This window comes from Lissotriton helveticus, chromosome 3_1, assembly GCF_964261635.1.
Source record: "Lissotriton helveticus chromosome 3_1, aLisHel1.1, whole genome shotgun sequence".
Taxonomy (NCBI): Eukaryota; Metazoa; Chordata; class Amphibia; order Caudata; family Salamandridae; genus Lissotriton; species Lissotriton helveticus.
In genome coordinates this window covers 1,912,789,331-1,912,814,231 of record NC_136061.1, presented here as the reverse complement: position 1 = coordinate 1,912,814,231, position 24,901 = coordinate 1,912,789,331, and the positions used below count along the sequence as shown (strand labels likewise).

General features: G+C 41.2%; 1 protein-coding gene across 2 annotated transcripts in view; it reads left to right on the top strand.

Moving 5' to 3' along the window:
• Positions 1–23,124, top strand: part of OSBPL5 (oxysterol binding protein like 5) — a 970,364-nt gene extending 947,240 nt beyond the window's left edge. For both annotated transcript variants that reach the window (XM_078682923.1, XM_078682922.1), the window contains 2 exons: positions 13,004–13,106; positions 21,826–23,124. In XM_078682923.1, the coding sequence (XP_078539049.1) occupies positions 13,004–13,106; positions 21,826–21,961 (239 nt within the window). In that variant the 3' untranslated portion in view covers positions 21,962–23,124. The remainder of the gene's footprint in view (positions 1–13,003; positions 13,107–21,825) is intronic.
• Positions 23,125–24,901: the final 1,777 nt, after the last annotated feature.

The following is a 24,901-nucleotide window of genomic DNA, read 5'->3' as shown; positions in this document are numbered from 1 at the left end:
ACTGTTTTCATTCTGCTTAAAGTATCAACTCGAATAGAAGTAATTTTCAAGTTAGGCCATGCCCTTGCCTCCCTGTCTGGAAAGGAGCTGGGGAACAATAAGCGTCCACAGCACATGACCTTCGCAGTCGTACTAACGAGATAAGGAACCCCGGGCAGTAGACTACAACATCTGCGATCCACAATTAGAATGTAACTCCCGTTATAGAGTCTTTTAAAGAATGGTTCTATCTCTGTTGCAGGTGTGCCTAGCTGGTGACATGAAAGGTTATTTGAATTCCCTTCACAGGCTCCATGCAAACTAATTCCATTACACAGAAGTGTACCGCTTAGTGACCTCGCACAATTATTGCCACTAAGAAACACTTTCTGTCCTTTATTACTGACACATGCATGTGAATAGGGCAAGTTCCATGTTGTCTTAATGTACCCTTTACCCAATTTTTCGTACATGCCAGCCTGTATATATTTTTTGGCAGTATTGAAACCTGAAAGTAGATATCGGAATATTAATTATCCCATGTATTATCCATTCAATGACAGGTCGTTCTGACATTGTCAATGGTAATCTCTCGAGTTTCTCAATGCTCAGGATTGTATAATCAGCACCCTTTTGTGCCATACTGATTTGTTTATCAGTAAGGTTAAAGATATTGAATAGTGACGTTGTGTTGATTAAACGCCAAGGCACATAGCCTGAACGCAGATTTTGTAACGTCCAGCCAAGCTGTACAATAGAACGCAATTGAGACTGACCGTGTTGTAACAACAGTAAGTCTTGCGATATTATGTCGATTGCTGATGACACAATGCTGTCCAATGAAAAGATTCTGGAGGACAGAGTCATTAACCCATTGTCCACTACAGAAAGCGATTTTTCCAAATTAATACGGTCAATTTCCCGTATACTTTCTGCTGTCTCAATTTGAGTTATCTTCCAGGCCTCGTTGTAAGCTGCATATATAGAGGCTGCTATGAAGCGTTTTTGACGCTGTTTGCGCGGTCCCATAATGAAATCACGCAAGTCAGCACCATCAGTAAGTAAAGTTAGGTGTTGCTTAATCTCTGTCAGTGTGGAAGTTTGTAGCCATTGAAGGCAGAGTTTGCCCACACTGTAGGTGGTGATTATCCCTGGGTGTTGTCTTTGGGAATATCTAGGGTCTGGCCTGGTCAATGTGAACCCCTGTGTTTTGTTCAGGAATCTGTCTTGACAGTTATTAGTATCTGTGGGCCAGATCAACCATTGTTTCCAATCAGGATTTGTTCTGTTTTGGTTTAATACAAAGTTTACGTCTATCTCTTCATCTGCAGAGTTATTGCTGTTCATTGTTGGTTTTGGAATAGACGGTTTATTTAAGTCTTTGATTTTGGCTAATCCAAGACAGGTAATTTGTTGAATAGTTTCATTCAAGAATATAGTTTGTTCTGGGATCATGCAGGCTCTAAACAATGATTCTATACCTTGTACTTGCCATTCTTTTGTACCCCAAACACTTTTTACTTCAACATTTTTGTCCCAATAATCAAAACCAAATGTATTCATTTGTTCAAAAAATGAGTCCGAATATATCAATTTTGTGTTTGTAAGCATGGTTTTTGTTCCTGTCCTATTTGACAATTTAAAATAAAATGTTTCAGCATCACTTGTGTTGAACCCTGAAAAGTATGAATATTTGTCATAAAAGGTTCTTGAGCTTCCTTTTGGAGGGGTTGCACAATGTTCCCATTGATTATAATTTAAAACATTTCTAGGTTGTGCAGATTTATGTAGAAAATGGTTACCATAGTGGTTGTAGCAGTACATACTATCATAATTAGATGAACCCTGCAAATAATCATGTTTGGTAAATTTAGCAGACATCACTAGGTCAGACATCATGTCATTAATACTTTCAAAGTCCCAATCATCAGCAAATGAGTTTGGTTTTGCAAAGTCACTCAACGAGATCTTGATTTGGTGTGGATATTTGAGGATTTCAACCGGACCATAGATTTCATAGTCAGTATTGTCCCATGCTACCCCACCCGGTATAGGATTGGCTGTGAAGTTGACTGAAGAAAGTTCTCTTTTCTCGACGTGTGAAGACGTGTGTGGCTTGAGGATCAAGTTGATTTTCTGGCTTGCTGTGTCCATTTTTGCATATTTTCCCTCAATGAAGCGTCCCAAACATAGTATCATGATGAGCCAAAGTATCAGGATAAATACACCAAAGGACACCCAAAATTCAATCCATGGAGAAATCAGATAGGTTTCTTTCAGCTGTTTCAAAAGTTCCTTAGCTTTGTCTTTAAAAGTTTTTGTTGATGGCTGTGTCTTTGATTCACTTAGATCTTCAGAAGAATCTTCAAAGTTGATAAAGTAGCCGGATGCCGTTCTGTCTATTGTTCCAATTGCTTCAGGATTACTGTTTCTTGCAGCTTCAGCATATTCATTTGTTACTTCATTGTAGGTTGGTGTGTCTCTACTAAATGTTTTTATTTGGGTTTTCAGAGGTGTGAGTTCCATTGCATTGTTGCATAGTCCTTGTTGTTGTTCTGTAGGCGTTTCGAATGTGATTAGCCTTTTAGTTAGCACCTCTGTACTTGTAGCAAACCTCGGTGTTCTACTACTTATCGGGAGTCCACTTGGCCTACTGTTTGTTATCGGCCACATGATTGTGGTTTTACCAGGTCGATGGATACAACTCGGTTCTCCTTTTTACCAGCAAGCGGCGGTAGTAAAACTGATCTTGTCCCGTTGATGGACAAGACAGGAACTGCTTTTCTGTAAGAAGGCCCAAATTCCTTCTTTACCGCGATCTTTTCTCTGACTAGATCCCCGACTTTTGGAATCCAGACAGGTCTTGCTGGGACAGGTGGTGGTTCTTCAGTGGTTGTTGGCTGCTGTTTCAACTTTATGTTGCTCAGGTCTTTTCTTGTTTCGTTTAAGTCCTGTAAAATAGCCAAACGATCTTTGATATCAAAGCTTTTTTCTTTCACCACTGAAGTCTGACTGTCAAGATCTAAGACTAGCATCCTAGTCCCAAACAGTAATTCGTACGGACTGAATCCCCTCAGAGAATTTCTTGGCAAGTTATTTAGACTACGTTGGACACTTATTAGATGTTTGACCCACCCAGCTCCCGAACCTAATACCTTTGCTGTTATAGATTGCTTTATGCCTTGGTTTTTTCTTTACACCATCCCGTATCCCTCAGGAAGGAAGTGAGAAGAATCCCGCTTCGCTATGCTCATTTGGCCGTGCTTTCCCACAAGCTTGAGGGCTAAAGTGAAAACATTGGTCAAACGTAGCATGCTCCTAGCGTATATGCCATTTAGACTCGCAAATCTTTGTATAACAGTCCCGACGTCAGCCGAGTGCTGGGGTCTACATTTATAAGTGGAAACTAGTCTTTATTTGTTAATGGGACGCATTATTTACACTTGTTTCACTGATTATTGTTTAGCCCTTATTGAGTGAAACGCCATGGTATTACCCCGTTCCTCTCGCCGCTGCGATCTCTGTTGCAGCCCGGGCATTTTTTTACAAAAATGTGATGATGCAGGCTCATGCCTGGCCACCAGTACACTGATTGTAGTTCTTCCAGAGAATCTTTTAGTTTGAGGTGTCTGAGACCCTCGCCCATATGCGCGTCTGCTATTAACAAAGTTCTCCTGTCCTTGTTTGGAATTACTCTATCCCCCACTCCAGGGATTCGAGCAAAAGGAACGGAGTTCGCATCGATTATGTATGTATATTCGAGTGGGTAACTGATCGGTAACGCTGAGCAGTCGCCTTTTGATGACGTTTTCACCGCCAGCATTGTTTCACCGTCAATGTATTTTACTGCACGCTTTTTCCTAGCTACGGAAGCCGATTTAGTTGCTACCGCTGTGGCTTTCTCAGCCAATGAATTCCCTGCAACGTGAACGCCATCACGCTGATGACTCAGTGAGTGTATCACGTGAGTCTTTGGTAGTTCTTTTTTTAACAGAACTATTTGTTCCCAAAGCAGTTTTTGCTTTATTGTTGCACCTGTGTCATCTTTGTAACCGTTTTGAATCCATTTCTGTAAATCGCTGTTATATGATTTGACGCAGTAATACGAATCGGACACTATGAGTGTCGGGAATTCGCGATTTGCATTATCTAGCGCCATTTTCAATGCTATTATTTCAGTCTGTTGTTCTGAATTAGTTTCTACTGAGTGTGTTTTTGTTAATAGAGGTCTTAGTATACCTCCGCGCCACACTTCTTTTGTAATCTCACATGTGGGGTTGTATGCTTGTTCTCCCCAAACGGATGGTTGAGCATGTCCGTCTGTATAGATTACACAAGCGTACTGTCGTAATGGCAGAATGTCGTTTGGCAGAGGGAATATTCTTTCATATTCTAGATATTTTAGTTCCTCTAGTTCTGGATCAAAGTAGTATTTTACTTTGTCCATTGTAATGGAATTCACCCATTGTATCCATTCCGGATTCAATGCTGTTGTTGGTAAATTACACGGGGTTGTTAATGGCTCAAAGGCTGATTCTGCTGTTCTGACTGTGATGTGTCTACCGTCAGCTTTATCTTTTTCTCTAGCTATTGCGGTTTGAACTGCATGAACAAGGTTTTCTTTAATGCTGAATTTCTTTTCCGCTTCTGTGTACAAGTGTGATTTGAATGCAATTGGTACCTTTTCTCCCTCATTAGAGGTCAGGTATGTGAATCCGCATCTTCCTGGGATGACTCGAATCACAAGGTTGCGTGTGTTATCACGTGTTTCTAATTTTGTTTTAATTAACATATCTGTTTGTAAGGATCTCAGAATTTCTGTGTGTATTTGAGTCCAATTGGTTTTTTTAAAATCTGGTTTTATTAGATCATAAAGGGGTTTGACCCTTTCTGCGTAATGTATGTTCTTCCGAAATTTAGGAAGCCTAGAATTGACTGTAGGTTTTTTAGTGTTCTAGGTGCTTGGAGTACGGCACATTTCTCTAGGAAATTGTCAGCCAGGCTTTTGCCTTCACTTGATAATTCATATCCTAAGAACAGGACTGTTAGATGGGCAATTCTAGATTTTTTAAAGTTGAATTTGTAACCCTCTGCCGCGAACCCAAGTATTATGGTGTTCACTCTCTTCAAGTGAGTATCCAAGTCATCGTCTGTTAGGTATATGTCGTCGACATACGATAATGCTTCGTCATCATATGTTTGTAGTAACTCTGTTACTCTCGCTGAGAATAATCCTGGGCTGTTCTTGTACCCCTGGGGTAACCGACAGAATTCTTTTTGAGCGCCATTTATTGAGAACGCTGACAAGTATCTGCTCTCTGGTGCTATATTTTGACAAAAGAATCCATTAGAGATGTCTAAAGTTGTTTTATATTTTTTGCGCACTATGTTATTCATTAGTGCAGCACTATGCGAGTTTTGTACTGCAAAAGTTTTGCAACATGAGTTAAGGTGTCTGTAATCCAAAACTAGACGATATGAATTGTCTGGTTTGGAGACAGGAAACAAAGGGTTGTTCATTTGTGAGGTGCAAGTTTCAATCACCCCCTGGTATTCTAGTTGATCTAGAATTTCTTTTACCTGTTTTTTAGCTTCTTGCTTGATTGGATACTGCCTTTGTGCAGTAGGTTGTGATTTTAACTGGATTTTGTGAGGAGGAGACTCCTCATCCCATCCTACATGATTTTTATATAAAGCAGGAGCTTGAGCTACTGCCCACTTTCTTGCAAGTGTATATTTTTTATGAATTGGAATATGATTTGAGAAGGCAGGCATAATTATTTCTTCGCCTTGTGGGCACTCCCTGACGAACTCTGGTGGCCAATCTTTTTCAGCTAGAAGGATGTCATAGCCCTTGGAGAGATTATCCCAAAAAAGGCCCCTTATTTTCCTAGTCTTATCCCCTTCTATACGTAAAGTTATTTCATATATTTTGTGAGGTTTGCTAACTCTGGTGTCTGCAGTTTCCACCTGAATGTATTCATTTGTGTCCACTGTCTCCAGATGATTCATAAGGACTTTGCGTGCTATGCTCACTTCTGCTGCGCTGTCTAGCATTGTCTGAGCCCACTCTCCGTTTTTCAGCTGTGTCCTCAGTATTCTCGGCATTGTTGAATACTTTAATACTGGCTACCTTCTTTTTTGGAAACTGTAATTTTTTATTTGGATGAGCAGGTTCTTTGTCTTTGGACTTGACGTGCCCTTCCCTGGGTTCCGATCGTCCTCTTCTTTCCGATTTCTGCGAGGAAGTCTGAAAAGATTGAGAGGGACGTGTATCAAAATCTTGATATCTATCCGGTTTCTTTATGTTATCCCTATTTCTAAGGTTGTATTTTTTCACAGAGGGCTCCCTTTGGGGAGACTTGGGTCCTTGGTCCGGAGATCTTTCTCTCCGCCGAGGAGACCTTCCTCTGGACTGGAATCTCTTTTTTTTTGGATTGGATTGTTTGTTTCCATCCCAGTTCTTCTTTTGACTGTTTAGATTATTTTTAATAAATATTTTTTCAGGACTTTCAATTAGTTGGGGCTTTACTGGTATTCCACCCAAACTATCTCTACCTAGTTCTTCATAGGATTTTTCTATAATTCTGGCAATTTCAGCTGGTTGGTCAGCTATATCTGTCTCTTTTAACCTCTGGCGGATCGCCACATTCGCTGCTTCTCCTTTTATGTTGGCTAGTAATATTGCCGAGACCTGCTTGAAGTCTTTTAGTAATTTCATACCGAGAGTTAAAGCGGGTTCTGGACCGTATTCGTCTTGAATTTGTTTTAGCACATCTGGTATTACCGACATGGATGGTACACCATGTGTTTTTGTGTAAATGGAAGCAAAGACTGTACCCCAAGTGTCACAGTCCTCCACGTGTGGTGCGATTCCCATTGGAAGACAGATAGTCAGAATCCTGTGTTTATCCACAGGGGTGGTGTCTGGAAACACCGCCTCTATTTGGGTGATTTTTTGTGCTAACCAGAATGGTATTTGTTCCCGTTTAGCTGGTACTTTACCTAGGCAGGACTGTATGTTCTGTGGTGTAATTTTATTTGTGTTCCCCTGATGTGGGGTCAGCTGTGGAATTTTAACTACAGGTTGGATGGTTGAAGTCCGCATTACATATTGGACTAGTTGTCTATATATTTTAATTAGTTGTTTTAGTTGTACTAAAACATCTGCTACAGACATTCTTTCGTTGTCTGGATGTGGTGTGTATCCGGCTAGGACCGGCCATGTTGCTCCTGGTCTACCTAGTGGACCGAGCCTGGTGATGTGATTATTATGTTTTAAGGCGCCATTAAACAAGAGCAGGTGCTCTTGGAATTTGAGTGGTACTTCCACTTCCTCGAAAGGAGTGTAGGTATCCGGAGGTTCCTCTATTTTATAATAGTGGAACTCCTTTGTTACAGCATTTGCTGCTGGAAAGTTTATCCATGAATAGAATACCTCTGTCTGCCGATATTCGTGTGCCTCAATTACGAATATGACTGTACCACCTCTTGGTGTCAGTCCATTTTCTATACGTTTTAACGTTATAGATCTTCTTATGTTGACCGGGATGAGTTTTACATCCGGGTCCGCTTCTTGCATAGTATTATCAGCTTCTATTAGTTCAGCTGCTACTCTAGCTCTCTCTCTTTCATCATCACTTTCTGGCATTTTACTGTCAGGAAGGTTATTCTGTTTGTTTGCAGATCAGGTTTCTTATGGAAACAAAGATTAGATGCACAATATTTTGGAACAGTGTATCCTTCAACGTTGATTGAACCAAGAACCATACATAGGAGTTCCCTCCTGCGAGGTTTGGCGGATTTTACCTCTCACCCACTCCAGACGTCTTTGGAGTATTATGGGAAAAAGGGGTCTGAGTGAAAGAGCACGACTGAGTTACTCTAAAGTCTTGCGTTAGTTTTATCGCCTATCCAAACACGTTGGGCGCCATGTAGTGTAGATCCTATTATCCCAATAGGCTCTGCGCATTGGAATAATACCTCCAATAGTATAGACCTAGACCAGACGTTAACTAGGTCTTCTACTGTCGATATTAGACTTAAAGTTTTGGGTTTGCCAGCTAGCTCGGAGTTCACTAGAAACTTTCTCGAATAGGCAAGGAGGAGTTGAACCTCCCTGGATAGACAAGAAGGGATTTAGTTTCTGACAACCATAGAACATGACAACTTTGCTCTCCCCTAATCAAGAGTGTATCTCTAGAGTCGTGTGAAAACAAAAGACAACTTATTTTACTCAGTCAGTACGTGCATTCTTAGTTTCACCAGATTGTAGAGAAAAGGAAGAGACGGGCGTGTTCAATAAAAGATGTTATTTATTGATCAGTCTCTTTTCTCGTACAAGAGAAATGGATCGATATTATCGCAATACTTATGGTTAAGTAAAGTGCATACAATAAAAGCAGAATTATAAAATAATACTGTAAAAACATTGATATGGTTTCTAAGCCATACGTTATTTAAAATGGACAGAATATATACATACACATATACATTTAACTAATAGTACTCAACTGGTGCTTCTAACTACGCCTACCCCAGTGTACCTGATCTAAGCCTAATACGTGGGCGGGGATAGAAAGTAGCAGTTTAAGTTAAGTTTGTTTTGCCAAGTGACTAACTCAAGAATTCTCTGTAAGGGGTTATTCAGCTCTGTACCTGAGATCTAGGATGGTTGAGGGATAGTATCTCTCGTCTGCGGTCTCGATATTCCAAGCTGCCTGCGAGGGCTGCTCGGAAGCGCCGGAGCTGGATTTCTCGGCAGGAGAAAGCAGCGTCTCGTTCTCAGCGCGTCAGGAAGGCGGGGCAGCGCCGGTGGCTTCGCTCTCTGCTGGGCTTCGGCAAGTCTCGCTGCTCCGATCTAGTCACCACCGCGTGTGTTTGCTTAAGGCAATATCGGTAATATTTATACCTGTAAGGTGCCGAGATTGACGTAAGGATGGACATAGATACGTCAATAAGGATGTCATACGAGCTGGTCGTTAGCACTTTCTTTTACTGAAGTTCTTTGAGAAATCAAAACAATGGCCGCAGGGATTTTCCCAGGTTGTCATAGGTTTGATTTGTTTTGAGAACTCCGTATGCCTTATCAGGGGCTGGAGGAATATTGCTTGCCTAATTAGATGGCAAGCGTTATGACCTAATCAGATAACGCGCTCCTGTGCCGTGGTCTGGCGTAATCAGATAACGGTTTCTGCATCATGGGATGGCTGCTAGTTAATTTGTTAACCAGAATAGGGTCAGGAATAGGGGGATCGATACAGAACCTATAGGAATACATCACAGGTCCGGCACTCCAAGGCCTCCCTGCCTGGTGCTGAGCTGTAGTTTCCTGAGGCTTATTCTCCGCCGCCCAGAGCCCAGATGAGGTTAATCAGGATTGTATTCAGGGTAGTAAAGATATGCTGTGGGAGAAGCACTGGCAGGTTCACAAAATAATATAGCATACGGGGAAGCATGACCATTTTCGAGACCGCTATCCTACCCATAATGGACAGGGGTGGGACGTCCAGAAGGTCACACTACTACGGAGATTGTTAATGGCCTTTCGGACATTGCCTTCAATCTGATCTTCCGGCAACCTATAAACGTTGATGCCTAAATACTTGAATGTGGTCTGTGCTATCAGGATCTGGTATCCGCCAAATTGCATATGGGAGGGTCGTTGTGCCTCCCAGAAATAAAAACCTACAGATACCAGGGGATTTACTTTTTTTGTCAATGAGTTGGGGAAGAAAATGTTTTCCCTACAATTCACTCTCTTAGATTCTAATATTGTACCAAATAGTATCACTCCTGGATCATTTTATTTACTAGCCCTACAAAAGAAGAGTAAAAGGTTGTAAACACAGGGTAGTCAGAATGCCAGGGAAGAAAACTCATAAATGAATAATTCAGTGGCTAACGTGGAGATAGGGAGATGGAACTAACATGGTGAATGACCTGCTATATTGGCACTGGCTACCTGGAAGAAGCAGAATTAAAAAGAGAGGTGCCTGCTTTATTATTGTTCTTGCCTATTATTGCATGATTCATTAAAATCATTGGAAAATAAGAACACCCAATAATAAAAAGCAAGCACCCAGCCTGGCCTTAATCACATAAATTAATAAAAAATTGTAATCTCTGGCCTGCCGTCCTAATAGTACAAAACATTAAGAAACACTGTGTAACCTAATTAAAACTTTTGAATTCCTTTTGCATATATCTGATAAATCTCCCAAACAGCTGTGTGTCCTTTCTATTGAGACGGAGCACCATACCATTAGGACAGGTGCGACCTAGACCCCATTGTTAATAAGCATCTGTCTCAGCAGTGGTGGCTGAAAACATTAAAACATGGTGGGGAACGAGGCCCAAAAAACTCACCATATTTGTTGCACGTAGCCCCGTCTGGTGTCTCTGTCCTCAGTGGTGACTCCAGCAGGCAGCAGGTAAGGGAAGGACTTTCTCCCTTGTGCAACATGATTCCAACCAAGATTTGTTGGAGCAGGCTAACCCAATGCTCATTTTGCGGCTGGGGGCCTGTGGCTGCAATCCCTCGTATGTTTCGCAGCCCTGGGATTGTGTAGGCTGAAGTGCGCATGTCAGATTGGTCAGCTGTAGGCAGTTGGCCAATCTGACATGCACACGGACAGGGGCTGCAGAAATAGTTCAATTACATGAATCAGCCCCACCCCCGCCATTGTGCTGTAACAGCACGAGCCTGCAAACAAAATACAATGGTATTTATTACCATTTTATTAATGTGTGTACCTACAGCACGTCATAACGAGGGAGCCACCGCTGGTCTCAGAAAACATCTCCGTTCATGCATAAAGGCTGGGCATCAACACAGTATATATTGAAGGGTCTACTTCAAAGCATTGCTTTTCCTGAACTTTGAAGTAGAATCAATATTCTTTTTCTTTAAATGATACTTAGGCTATAGGAAGATACACATTGGGTACCCTATATTATAAGGAAAGTCCAAATACAATTATGATCGAATAAGTTATTAACACTAAATATGCATATTTTTCAGCTATATAATCTTCGTGAAAATAACTCAATTTCAGCTGTCAATGATCGCTGCTTTAAGTGGGCTGGGGCGGAGCAAAATCCAACTAAGTCCCCACCATGTGTGAGATTATTGCCTATGATATATATTCTTCAAGGGGTGTTGATGTTAGCTGTATATGACATGCATATCAGCAACCCCTGCTACAACCCTCTATTGGTGTAAATTATGAGGAGTGGAGAGCCCTTTTAACCGAGCTATATTTGCATCCATGGTTTGGAAAAGACTCTGGATAGCTCAAAGCAGCAAAAGTGGTATCCCCCAGTTTTTAAGATTTTCCCTGACATTTCCCCAAGCCACTCAATCAAATGAGAATTGAAAATCAATAAAGCATACATACAATAGTTGACTTAGTAATCTATAACAGTATGTACTAACATAGATAATGCTGTCCAAGATGAAATCTTGTCTAATATTGTGGCTTATCCTGAGCCCAATGAGTCAGTTTTTTCAGTAGTCCCTTAGCATAGCATTTAGACTCAATATCCAATAATGTAATTAAATGATAATGTGATGAACTAAAGGGATAGCCTTTTACAAATTAGTAATGCTGTATGGACCCTTGCTAAGAAGGCTGTTTTGCAGCAGAGATATTGTGAATATTAGACAACAGAGTAAAATATCTCATCCAATTATAAGGATCCTCTCTAAGTAGGGCTTCAAGCATCACAAGTGGTCCTAGTGCACCACTTAATCTGCTTTCTTTTGTTTGATTTATTAGCAGATTATTATTGAACAGTTGTACACAATCCCTGTAATCAGTATTTAGAGAGTTGATAAATTGAATTTACCTGAAGACATAGCGCTGAATATATGCTTTTCCCAACTATCGGACAACATGTCGTTCTCTACTTAGTCGAGGTTACCGTTAGTATGATCTAAACTGTTAACATTATCTCAAAATCTGTGGGAAGCATTAGAACTGTAGTGTGTATACTGATTACACCGTTGTGATTCAAAGTGCCTTCTTTTTTTTGCCTGTTAAATTATGTTTTTATATTTTTTTCTTTAACATGATTTTTTTACAATACGATGTAGATAACTGACTAGTTTCTGAATTTCTAATCAAGTTATTCAGTTTTCTTTTTTGGGGTGTCATCATGGGCAAATACTTTGAGTTGGTAGGCTTTAGACAAGCTGATTGTTCTCCTCTGCAATGACCTCCTATGAGTTCTAACACTTGGTGCAGCGAAGGGTTTAATGAGGGGCTAATCACTGGGCATTTTATGAGATAACAAACTTGCTAACCTGCTGCAGTGTTTTGGAGGGGTAGCAAATTAGTCTCTGTTCAATCTGTGCAGGCACCCTGACATTTATTGTGTGCGTCATATTCACCAATGTGCTGCCCGAAGCATTTTAGAAGATGGATACCATGATTTTTTCAACATTTTGAGATTAAGTGGTAACTTCTCCTGAATGCTAGATTGACTGAATAAATAAGGCTTTACGGTGAGGCACCTTCCAGATGATGTAAATGGTGTAACTTAATTTGCTATTTGATGAGCCGCCATTTTAATTAAAAAGATAGGGGGATACGTGTTCATGATTTTTCAGACAAACGCTGATACCTATGGCTGTGTTGTTTTATTGGGGCACTGAGTAAGATACAAGAGCAGTAGATAAGTGCTTAGGACGCAAGCTTGGATAAGGAGCATCCATTGCAGTTTTCCGAACAATTATCAGATTTTTAAATGCTGTGAGGTAGAGATGATGTGTATTCTTAGAGAGTGCTTTGGTCAATGGTTGTTTATGGTTTCAATCTCCACATACTGTTCAACTTGTACTTGAACATGCACGTTAGGGAACTAGAGGCTGCAGCCAAATATTTCTACCTATTTATTGTACAAAGTACTCGTTTGGTTTCTACTGTGGACTTTGACTGTGAACTGTGAATACAAAAGCAGTCTCATTATATTGTCGAATGTGATATATTACGTTTTTTAAATTTGTTTTCCTCTTTTGTAGATTTTGATAGATCATGCACTCGTTGTGGGAAAGAAGCAAATGAACTAAAGGAAATCCAAGCAGCTATTCTAGCTTTGCAGAAGACTCAGCAGGATATTCATAGGTGAAATACAACACAAATACCATACCTTGACAATATTTTTATGTGCATGGATGATCTGAAATAACTTACTTAATATCCGTTCTGAATGTGCATTAGTTCTACTTGGGATCGATGACCAGCATTGAGATTAGCTCTCTTATTTCTCGAGTCAGATGCCTAGACTTTAAAGGGAGGCTGTGACGTATGTTCCAGTTTATTAATGTTGTTGTAAATCAGTATCGTGCCTGAATTTAAAGGTATCCAATAACAAATATAGTGACACCCCTGTTGTATATTTCAGAAGGGATAAGAATGAATTCAGTGAGTAGGAAGTTCAAGAACTTGGGCGCTCTGGAGTTTACTAGCCAGTTACAAGAGGCAAGAGTGCCAACTAGATGCAGGGACAACATTGTCTTATCTTTCCCATGCGTGATAGATAGGAAAATGATGCATTAGGTCTGGAAAGCCACCAGATCTCCAGAATGAAGCTGAAATGTGCATGTCTAATGGGTACAATCAAATACTTTCTGGATGATCGGGGCCTGAGATCATGGTGAGCATCATTGCCTGCTGTCGTACAGGAAATAGAAATGAATGGACAAGTAGCCAAAGCCAAAAATAGGTCCTTTTAGTTTTCACAAATATCGGAAAATAGTGATTGCTGGATAAGGCCCAATAAATATGCCCTAAGATGAATTAATACATCTAATTCCAGAGGGTATCATTTTGAGCCCAGGAGAATTACTATGAGTAAGAATTTATTGTTTGTGAGGTGGCAAAATGCATGGATTACCTTCGAGCTTGACTACAGATTTGTAATTTGATGGCTTTCAGTGCTTAATGAGTCGTAAATAGCATTGTTAACCATTACTTCACAGGCAGAAACATTGATAATGACAGTGGTAACACACTGGGCAGATAAGAATGTACTCTAGAGTAGAGTAACCAAAAGTGTGCATAATACTTATCTTTGTCAATGTGTACATCAAGGGTTATACAGGTTACTTCTACCCCGTATGTGACAATGTTCCAAAGGGCTCTGCAATCATTACTTCAAATGTTGTTTCCAGGCTTGTAGGAATCAATAATTTTTCGTGTTCTTTAGAAGTTCCTTATAACTTCTCCTCCGTGTGATAATGTCATCCATTGATTACTTTTCAAAGCCTTGAAGAGAGTGTCTTTCCCTCTTCTACATTGTGCATTGTACCAATCATGGGCACATTGAAGTGGTTTATTATTAGTCGATTGAGTAAGCATAGATACAAAAGGTCTCACTGTACCAACTATCTGTTTATTTGCATTATTCATTAATAAATGGGGCCCGATTTACAGAACTAACTTGGGACAAAATCGTAAACTTACTACCATTTACTCATTTTGGTATTCTCAGAAGGCACTTACTCATTTTGGTATTCACAGAAGGCGCTTACTAATTGATGAGTAAGTGCCTTCTGTGAATACCAAAATGAACTTACTATCATTTTGGTATTCACAGAAGGCACTTACTCATTTTGGTGTGCCATAGAGTAGAGTTGTGTAGCGTAGAGTCTAATGAAGTGGCATGTTGTACAGTGGCATAGAGTGGAGGGGCATACAGTGGAATAGTGTGTTGTAGAGTGGCGTGGAGTGGATCGTGGTAGAGCAGAGTGGAGTGGCATATAGTTGACTAGAGTGTTGTGGAGCTGAGTGTCTTAAAGGGGAGGGCCGTAGAGTGGAGCAGAGAGTTGCAAAGTCTTGTGTGCAAATCAGTCTGACCCTGTGCCTCATCGGAACAGTCCAGCCCTAACTGCCAAGCATCCTGGGACCGGTTTCGGGTTCATAACCCTCATCAGCCAGGCTACCTAGAATCCAGTGGCAGAGTGAGCAATGGACCCACGTCTGGGCACACCCTGCCAACTCAGGGCGAACAAAGCGATACCAAAGGGGATGATGGAAGGAGCGTTTAAACAAATCAAACACTCACCACCAGTGGAGTGAGGTGGAATGGAGTGGTGTAGAGGGAGTGGCGTAGAGTGTCACAGAGTGGAGTACAGTGTTGCAGGGCATCATAGAGTGGAGTAGAGTGCCACAGAGTGTTGGTAGAGTGGAGTTGCATAGAGTGGAATACAGTTTCGTAGAGTAGAGGAGCGTATGGTGAAGTAGAGTGTCATATAGTACAGTGGAGTGGCATACAGTGTTGTGGAGTCTCCTTGTGTAGAATGTCATGGCATAGTGTTGTGGCAAAGCATGTTGTGGCATAGAGTCTCATGGTATGGAGGGGAGTGACATAGTGTGGAGTGACGTAGAGTACAGTGGTGTGTCATAGAGTAGACTGGAGTGGCAGAGATATGAGTGTCGTAGAGTGGAGTGGCTTGTAGTGTAGTAGAGTGCAGTGGAGTGTCGTAGAGTGGAGCGGTGTGTCAGAGTAGAGTGGCATATTATAAAGTGGAATGGCTTGTCGTAAATTGGCATAGAGTGGAGAGGCATACAGTGAAATAGAATGTTGTAGAGTAGAGTGATGTAGAGTGGAGTGGCATGTTGTAGAGTAGAGTGGAGTGGCACAGAGTAGATTGTTGTAGAAGTGAGTTGCATAGAGTGGAAGAAAGTTTTGAACAGTGAAGGGGCACAGAATGTAGTAGAGTGCAGTAGAGTGTCGTATAGTGGTGTAGAGTGCGGCTTCGTAGAGTGTCATGGCATAAAGCGTTGTGGCATAGAGTGAATTGTGTACAGTGTTGTGGCATAGCCTAGTGGTGTACAGTGTAGTGGTCTACAGTGGATTGGCGCACAGTGCAGTGGCAAACAGTGAAGTGGCATACTGTGGAGTGGCGTATCACAGAGTACACTATAGTGGCATAAATGGAGTTACGTGTCATATAGTGGAGTGTTGTAAAGTGGAATTGCATGTCATAGAGGAGTAGGTTGGAGTAGTGTGTTCTAGAGGAGTAAATTGAAATAGAGTGACAGAGCACAGTGGCGTGGCATAGAGGGAGCTGTGTAGAGTGTCAGAGTGGAGTGGAGTGTCGTAGAGAGCCATAGAGCGGAGGAGAGTGCTGTACAGTGGCATAGAGTGTTGTAGAGTAGAGTCGCATAGAGTGAAGGGGGGTAGATTCGAGTAGAGTGTCGCACAGTGGTTTGGAGTGTTGTGGTGTAGAGTGGAGTGTTGTAGAGTGTTGTGGCATAGTGTGTCATGGTGTATAGTGTCATGGCATACTGTATCGTGGTGTATGTGTAGTGGCGTAGACTCTTGTGGCATAGAGTGTCATAGAGTACAGTGGAGTAAAGTGGCAGAGAGGGAGTTGAGTAGAGTGTCATAGAGTGCCGTACAGTGTCAGGAGTGCCAGAGAGTGGAGTGTACAGTGTTGTACAGTGGCATGGAGAGAAGTACAGTGTTGTAGAGTGGACTGGCACAGAGTGGAGTTTAATGTCATAGAGTGGAGGGGTGTAGAGTGGAGTAGCATGTGATTCAGTGGAGTAGAGTGGAGTGGCATACAATGTTGTGGCGTAGAGGGGCGTGTTATAAAGTGTTGTGTTGTAGAGTGCCATAGCATAGTGTGTCGTAGTGTAGAGTGTCATGACATACTGTGTCATGGCATAGAGTGTCATGGCTTAGAGTCTTGTGGCATAGTTTGTCATTGAGTACAGTGGAGTAAGGTGAAAGCTGCATGGAGTGTCATAGAGGGAGTTGCATAGAGTGGAGTAGAGTTTCATGCATAGAGTGAAGAACAGTGTAGTGGAGTGACAAAGTGTGGAGTTCAGTGTTGCAGACTGGAGTGGCATGGTGTGGCGTAGAGTGTCCTACAGTAGAGTCGAGTGAATTGTCATGGATTGTCATGGTGTAGAGTGACATGGAATACTGTGTCATGGCACAGGGTGTCCTGGCATAGAGTATCACAGCATAGAATGAAATGGTGAAGAATGGAGTGGCGTGTCATAGAGTATACTGGAGTTGCATAGAGTGGAGTGGCATGTCGTACAATAGCATAATAAATTACCACGCTGTACAGCGGCACAATATATCACTAAGTTTTTGTCCCTTATTACTAACAACTACTGAACCACTTTTTATCAAATAGGAAAAAGGACTCTTTCCACACCATAATCTATATCCCTGTTAAATGTCATAAAAATCTGTTTAGCCATTTTGCCACTATGTCTGTCTAAATTGTCTCTGAAAACTGCATTGGTGGAAAAAAAAAATTGGGACCCCGCCCCCCTTTTTTTTTTTACTTTGCACCCCTTAACTAATCACCATGAAACTTTGCATCATCAGCCAATGTAGAAAAAGTAATAGGTCTGCAATGTTTAATGGAGATTCGTCAAAAGGTGGCAAAGTTATTACCAATCCAAAAAATATATATATATATATATATATATATATATATATATATATACACACACACATATACATATACATATATATGTGTGTGTGTATGTATATATATATATATATATATATATAATTCACACTTTGAATAAGTGTCAGTATGTAACATTTTGTAAGTGTGTAAGCAACATATGTGTGTCTACCTGCATATACATGTCTGTGTGTGTGTGTGTGTATATATATATATATATATATATATATATATATATATGATTGCTCCACTTACTCCAAATTCTCCCAGCTGGGATTGAAGACAAAGTAAGGCACTCACGGGGTTTCTTTTAGCTCAGCAGCAGTATTTATTTTTCAGACGCGTTTCGGGAGAACGCTCCCTTTGTCAGTGTTTTACAAAAAACGCGCGCAGTGGCAGCATATTATATCATTTCCGGTTTACAGGCATTGACATAAACATAGGACAAGCTTCGAGTCTAATCATGCGCTCCATCTTGTAGTGTCTAATGCCATCTATTTGTCGTAATGGGTGTACGATTACATCAAACCAAATTGCCTAAATGAAAGTTATTCATATTATTCAATGTGTATGGCCATGATGCTTACTGGTAATCCACAAGTCAAAACTGTGGACACTATAAGGACGCCAAGATGCGTGTTGTGTGACCATCTAATTTAATAAATGATCAAAATGTAGCCGTGGATCGGCTATAGCAGCATTAAAGCTGCCAGTATTTAAAAGCACCAAAATAGTGCAATGCGACTGAAGACCAAACGGTCTACCTGTCGTGATCTCGCCGTGGATCGGCATTGCAGCCACTAAGGCCTATACATCCCATCTTACCAACGTTTTACCACCTTCCCAAGGTCCACAAAAGCATAAGTAATCCACCGGGTAGACCCATCATTTCGTCTATTGGTGGCTTAACTGAAAATCTGTCCAAATACCTTGATCATTACCTGTTCGAATTTGTGATTTCACTAAAGTCATACATAAGAGACACGTCTGACTTTATTGAAAAAATTGAGAAGATCCATTGGCACCCAACCTATACACTCGTGACTCTTGACATCACGAGTCTCTACACGAGCATTGAACATGAGAAAGGTCTGCTTGATGTGAAATACTTTCTGGATAAGAAACCATTGAAATTTGCTATGCACAACAAAATGTTGTTGGAACTTATCCAATTTTGTTTTTATTTTAACATCTTTATATTTCAGGATCAGATATACAAACAATTGTCTGGCACAGCAATGGGTTCCTGCTTCGCCCCCAGTTACGCGAACTTGTTCGTGGGCTGGTGGGAGGAGCAGGTAGCCTGGGCCCCACAACATGAGACATCTAACAGGAAGGTGATTGCCTGGTACAGGTATATCGATGACCTGTTTCTTATTTGGGATGGGTCCATAGAAGAGGCTAAACAGTTCGTCCAATCATTAAATACCAATGATTGTAATCTGATATTCACGGGGGAGATCAGTAAAGGGCAGGTCAGCTATCTAGACCTACTAGTCACTATAAGGGATGATAAAATCTGTACTTCATTGTACCGCAAGCCAACAGCGGGTAATAGCATTTTGCACGCTACAAGTAGCCACCCTAATAAATTAGTGAAGAGTATCCCTTACGGAGAATTACTCAGATTAAGACGTAACTGCACTTTAGATAGTGATTTTGAACAGGCTGCTCGAGAGAGTATTGACAGATTTTCTGAAAGAGGGTATAAACACAACCTCTTAAATAATGCACTCAACCGAGTTAGAGGACTTTCCAGACACTCTCTTTTTGAACAAAAGACTAAACCACGTCCAAATCCAGAAAATCAATTTCGGATGATTACCCCCTATTCAGCAAACTCCTGGCAATTGAGAGCAATCATGCAAAAACACTGGCACATTCTAAAAACTGATCAGATCATTGGATCGGATTTGCCAGCTGTCCCTTTGATCACCTTTGGTAAGGCCAGAAGTGTACGAGACCATTTGGTCCAAAGTCATCTGAGTTCCACCAGAAAAAGCCCCGGGACCCTGAATGAAACTAAGGGCTTCTTTCCGTGTGGAAAATGCAAGGCTTGCGCCTACAGCAGGCGTACATTGTCATATGAGGTGAAAGGTTGTAAAGGGGGAAAGAGGATACAGAAGTTTATGTCCTGTCACACAGATCACGCAGTTTACTGTTTGATATGTCCCTGCCAACTTAGATATGTTGGTAGCACTATTAATTCGGTAAAACTTCGAATACTTGAGCATATGCGAGCGATCGCGAATAAGGATTTTTCCTATCCGGTCGCTCGTCACTTTGCTATCAAGCACAACAGCAACAGGGATCTGTTGAGGTTCTTCTGTGTGGATTATGTAGTGGACAATCCTAGAGGAGGAAACAGGTTACAGATGCTCAGAAGGTTGGAATCCCGCTATATAATAGACATGGAAACGAAGGCCCCGGGGGGGCTTAATATGGGGGAAGAATTGGCAACTCATCTGGGCTAAAGCACAAATTCTTACCTGTTGTTATGTGCTCTTGATTACAGTTCTGTAGAACATGTTGACATTAATTGGATCTAATTGCTGTACAGACGAGCTTTCTGAATTATGTAACATGTGTTTTTTACGTTTGGACATTTGGAAATTTATTTGGTCCTGTTCTGATGATTGAAGCTTTGGATGGAAAATCATTTGTTTGGGTGTGATAGAATAACCAGCCTTAGAATTTACGATGTGGAATGAGTAATTCTCCGTGTGGAAAATAAACCCCGTGAGTGCCTTACTTTGTCTTCAATCCCGGCTGGGAGAATTTGGAGTAAGTGGAGCAATCATTTTGGATCGCGGTAGCACCACCGCGAAAAACGGCACCCGCTGCTGGAGTGACTCGTAACTGGTGTGTAGGAGCGTGGATATATATATATATATATATATATATATATATATATATATAGATATAGAGAGAGAGAGAGAGAGAGAGAGAGAGAGAGAGAGAGAGAGAGATTTAAAAAATTGAATATAAAAAAAGTAATTAAAAATTAAGTTACAGTACATCGAAATGTATAAAAAGGGCTTGATTAAAATAAGAAAACCACATAAGAAACCAAATATTTTTGGGGAAATTATTTTAACGAACGAAACCAAGGAATTCTTCTGGCCTATGAGGTTCATTTTCTTTCCTGTGGAACTGCTTGCTGAACTGCTTGCTGAAAGTCTTGATGGACAACATGAGAGCAATGCACCATGTCAACAAGATAGTACTAGTATAATCTTTCCAGTGCTGCAGCAAAGCAATAACCTTTAGCACTTTTCTGTCACTCAGTATTTTTGCTTCGGCTTCTCATATAGAAGGCTTTGAAAATTGTCAGGTTGATGTCTAAAGGTGGCTAAATTCTAGGTCCCAACAATAGTAGTTGCTCTAACAATAGGTGAGTCGAGTAACTGCTTGACGTGTACCTGCAGTAAACTTTTTGCCACTTAGAAATACCACTAATGCAGACTGTTTTCCTTGAAGAGTTTTCCCTTCAGACATTTCTCCGAAGTGCATTCCTGATCTATAATTATTTTCATCTTCATCATGTGTCCCTGCTGATACATGTACTTTATCCAATGATCATAGAGAGGAGGAAGCATTGGGTGTATGTCTTTGCTCCGTGACTGGGTAAGAATCAAACACCACCTAAAACTCAGCAGTCTACTCAATGATTTGTGACCCAAGTTGGATTCACAAAGCATTGAAACCTGCCATTTTATCCTGTCATCCCTCTGCCTATTTGCGATTCGTAATGAGTCGTAGAATACCGTTTGTAAATCGAAAATACCTTTTAAAATTGCAAAAGGAGTTTTGCTAGCATTCCTGGTTGCAAACTCTATGATTTTGGGAATTGTGGGTTTTGCGACTGCTAGAGTGTTTTGTACATTAGGTCCTCAATCACTTGTTTGGTACCATTATTTCTCGTGGACACTCACTCTTCTCCTACCGTTCTTCTGAGGATTGTGAATTATTTAGTATGGAAGTTTCTAAACTAAGTACTCATGCTAGCTTCATATGTTCCATTTTGTCTTACAAACTGTACTGAGGAGAAATCCGATGCAATTGATGTCAAGGTTGTGGGGCGGCATCTTTGATAGCCAAAACAATTCTTCTACTAGAGACGCATATGAGACTCCCTGAGGGAAGGTACCACTTGGAGCCTATTTGAGTACATTGAAGTTTACACATTATGTCTGATATCTGGATATTTTAACAAATGATGAATTAGCACCTAGACAGATTTTCCCCCAGAAAGAAGAATAATTTGGTAATGTGTTTGATGCCAGATTGATTCATATTTTTGCTCCGCTAATAATGTCTTTGTAATGTAAATTGATATTTGTTTAATTGAGCAGGCAGAAAAAATGTTGACACGCCTCTCCATGTTTCATATCGCTTATTTTCAGGGACTTAACAGCACTGAACAGGAAATCCTTCACCAGACACACTGCTTCTGAAAACGTTCTCCGGAACTCTCGTTACTGGTTCCTCCTCTGCATCTTTCTTTCCTGTCAGCTCCTGATCCATCTTGTCTTTAAATAAGGATGCCGGCTGGAGAACACTAACCACAAAGGACCCATGAACCATGGGGGTGCCAAGCACTTTACGCCAATGAACAAGGGGTAGAAAGCAACAAAATGGACCCCGAGAGGTGGCAATGGAATTCTTAACAAGCGCACCCTGGCCTCTTCCACGCACTCCGTCAAGGACCATTGCTCTTGTACGGGCCTTAATGCTAGAGCCAAATGTAGCTTCGTTTGTGCAAATTATTTTCTTTGTCCCTCTGTTATTTTCAGGAACAAACTATTTTCGAGCAGTATTTTTATATTCTATGTCCACTAGTACCGGCTGACTAACTTGTTACTTTGTTCGCCTCATGCTGGGGTCACTGTTTATATTTGGACATGCAGTACAAACAGTTCAGAGATTTTAATTTCAGGAGAACGCTGATGGACTTGAAAATACTAGTGCATTTCGATACATCTGCGTTTTTTTGGACCAGTGTTTAGGAAGTACTGCACCGGGACTTAAATCACTATTTATTGTTGGTAGGACTGAGCATAGCAACTTGAGCAGAACGACTGACTGGCAAGGTTCCACCACAGCTGATTATAAATTATAATTACTTTCCCACAAAAGTTATTTTTGCATTATTGTATATAGGCACCCTAAGATGCAATGTGTGCATGCAAATATTAGGTAGTGACAGAAATGGGATGTTTTAGAAAACATTTAAGGACAAAGTGTGAAAAGGTAAATGCGCGACTCTGCATCATTCGAAATGATTTAGTCTTCCTGGTCTGTACCCTTTGGTAAATATGATCAGTGCCGTACCTCTGCTCCTCAGAAAGAGGTTCCAGGTAATGCTGTGTGTGCTGCTGTGCAGTGACCATCATCACCACCTGAAATGTCATAACACAGACCATAAGGTATAAAAACATGATTCGACCTTCTGGGCCTTTTAGAATCTCTGTCCGTCCCAGTACGCTAAAATGGCGCCTGTTATTGACAGGCGGAGAGGTGGGTCTGAACATCTAACGGTGGTGCCTACATTTGTACATACAGCCTTAAAGGTCCAGTGGAAGTCTACGTCTCTTTTACAGATTGTTCACACCAGCGCTCTGTCCATGTAAACAGTTTATGCTTGAGATAATGAAATAAACCACACAGAACCTTTCAACAGTTTCTTTGTGCCATCACTCGAATCATTTTGCATTTGCTGCTCTTTTACTATGGCATTGATTTGTCAACGTGGGTTCTCTAACTATTCAAAGATCCTTTATCCACAAACCCAACTTTGCCACCAGGCTGTTGAAATGCAAAGTCTAAAATATAGAAAATCACATCACCATATGAGTTGACGGAGTTCGCAGTGTGTTAAGCGAAGCGAACTATTTGACTGAAAGCCTGGGAGCATTATTTACTCTTTTAGAGTTCACTTTTACCAGATTCATCTAGGTGCTCAATAATCTCTAACTCAGTGTGTCTGACATTCCCTCACTGCTGTGCTATACTGCTAGACTAACCTATGATTTGCAAGCAGAGTTACTTTATCCCATTGTTCAATCAAAATTCAGGTTCGTATCCTGCTTCACTGAGAACTTCAATGCAATCTTGCATATATAATCAAACCTTCACTGTAGCCCACATACAACCTTAAATCGACTTGATAAGGTCTAACGTATAAAATAACACCGATTTGACATTTGTAGCCAGTCTAACTCATAAAATAAATAAAGGTTACTCTTTACAGGCACCCCAATAGTTCCTCTATATGGCCTTGGCCCTGCAGCCTTCAAACTAAGCCAAGTAAAAAGCAGATTCATCAGAACCTCACTAAAATGATCGCAAATAAGGCAGGTCACAACGATTAATAACAACAGTCCTGTTACAGTGCTAAACCCATAAATACGTGGTTTTTGCATAACTGTGCAGCCTGGATAGCATCCTCATCAGAGATGAAAGTGGAGAAAAATTGAATTCTTTTTAGTTTCTACCGTGTCCAAGTCGTATCACCTTGCAGCCACTAAGCACAGTACATTTGGGAGCATATTTAGTAGAAAATGACAGAGGGCCTCATTTACGAGGCTCTTGCAGCACTTTTGCACCGCCAGAGTGTCACTTTTTTGACACTCTAGTGGCACAATGTGCCACAGAATATTTACAAGGCCACACAAGGCTACTTTACGTGGCTTTTCATGGCCTTGTGAATATGTGCTCCTTTCACGCAGAACACTGCATGAAAGAGGGGGTCCCAGGGGTGTTGCTCTTGGTATTCCCACGCAACACCCATGGAATCTGAAGCATTCCCAGGTTTACGAGGAATCGCAAACCTGGAAATGAGTCAGATTTTAACGCTACCCCAGGGGTGGCGTTAGGGAGGCGGAACGAGAGAAATAGTTTCCTTTCTCCTCGTTTTTCCTCCTCTTATTTGTGCTGCATTGTGCACTACACATAGAAAGAGAAAATCGCCTCAATTGATTGATTTTGCGCAGAAAGGTGTCCCTTTCCACACAAAATCAATCAGTCCTGCAACGCAGGCACCCTTGCACCATGCCCCAAAGGTGCCTGCTTTGGCGCATGGTAGCCCATTGTGTACCAGCGCAGGGGAAAAGGACAAGAATGCGCCCTATCTTATAGTTACGGCGCATACCTGCACTTTTGTTTTGACGCTTGGCAGTGCAGCAAGATTAATTGCAGTGCTGCCCTGCACCCAAACATATTAAATGAGGCCTACAGTTCAGTGCTGCAAGCCATCTTGCTGTGTCGTGCTGTGTCATTAGGAAAGTGCAGGGACATGTCGTAATGACAGCATCACTGTGCTTTCCTCTGTGCTGACACACAATTTGCTGCCTACTACTAACGCAGGCACTCTTGCACCATGGTGCAAAGGTGCCTGCGTTGCAGGGATGATTGTTTTTGTGCAGGGAAGTATGCCTTCCTGCACAAAAACAATTGTTGATGGCAGAATGCAGCACATAA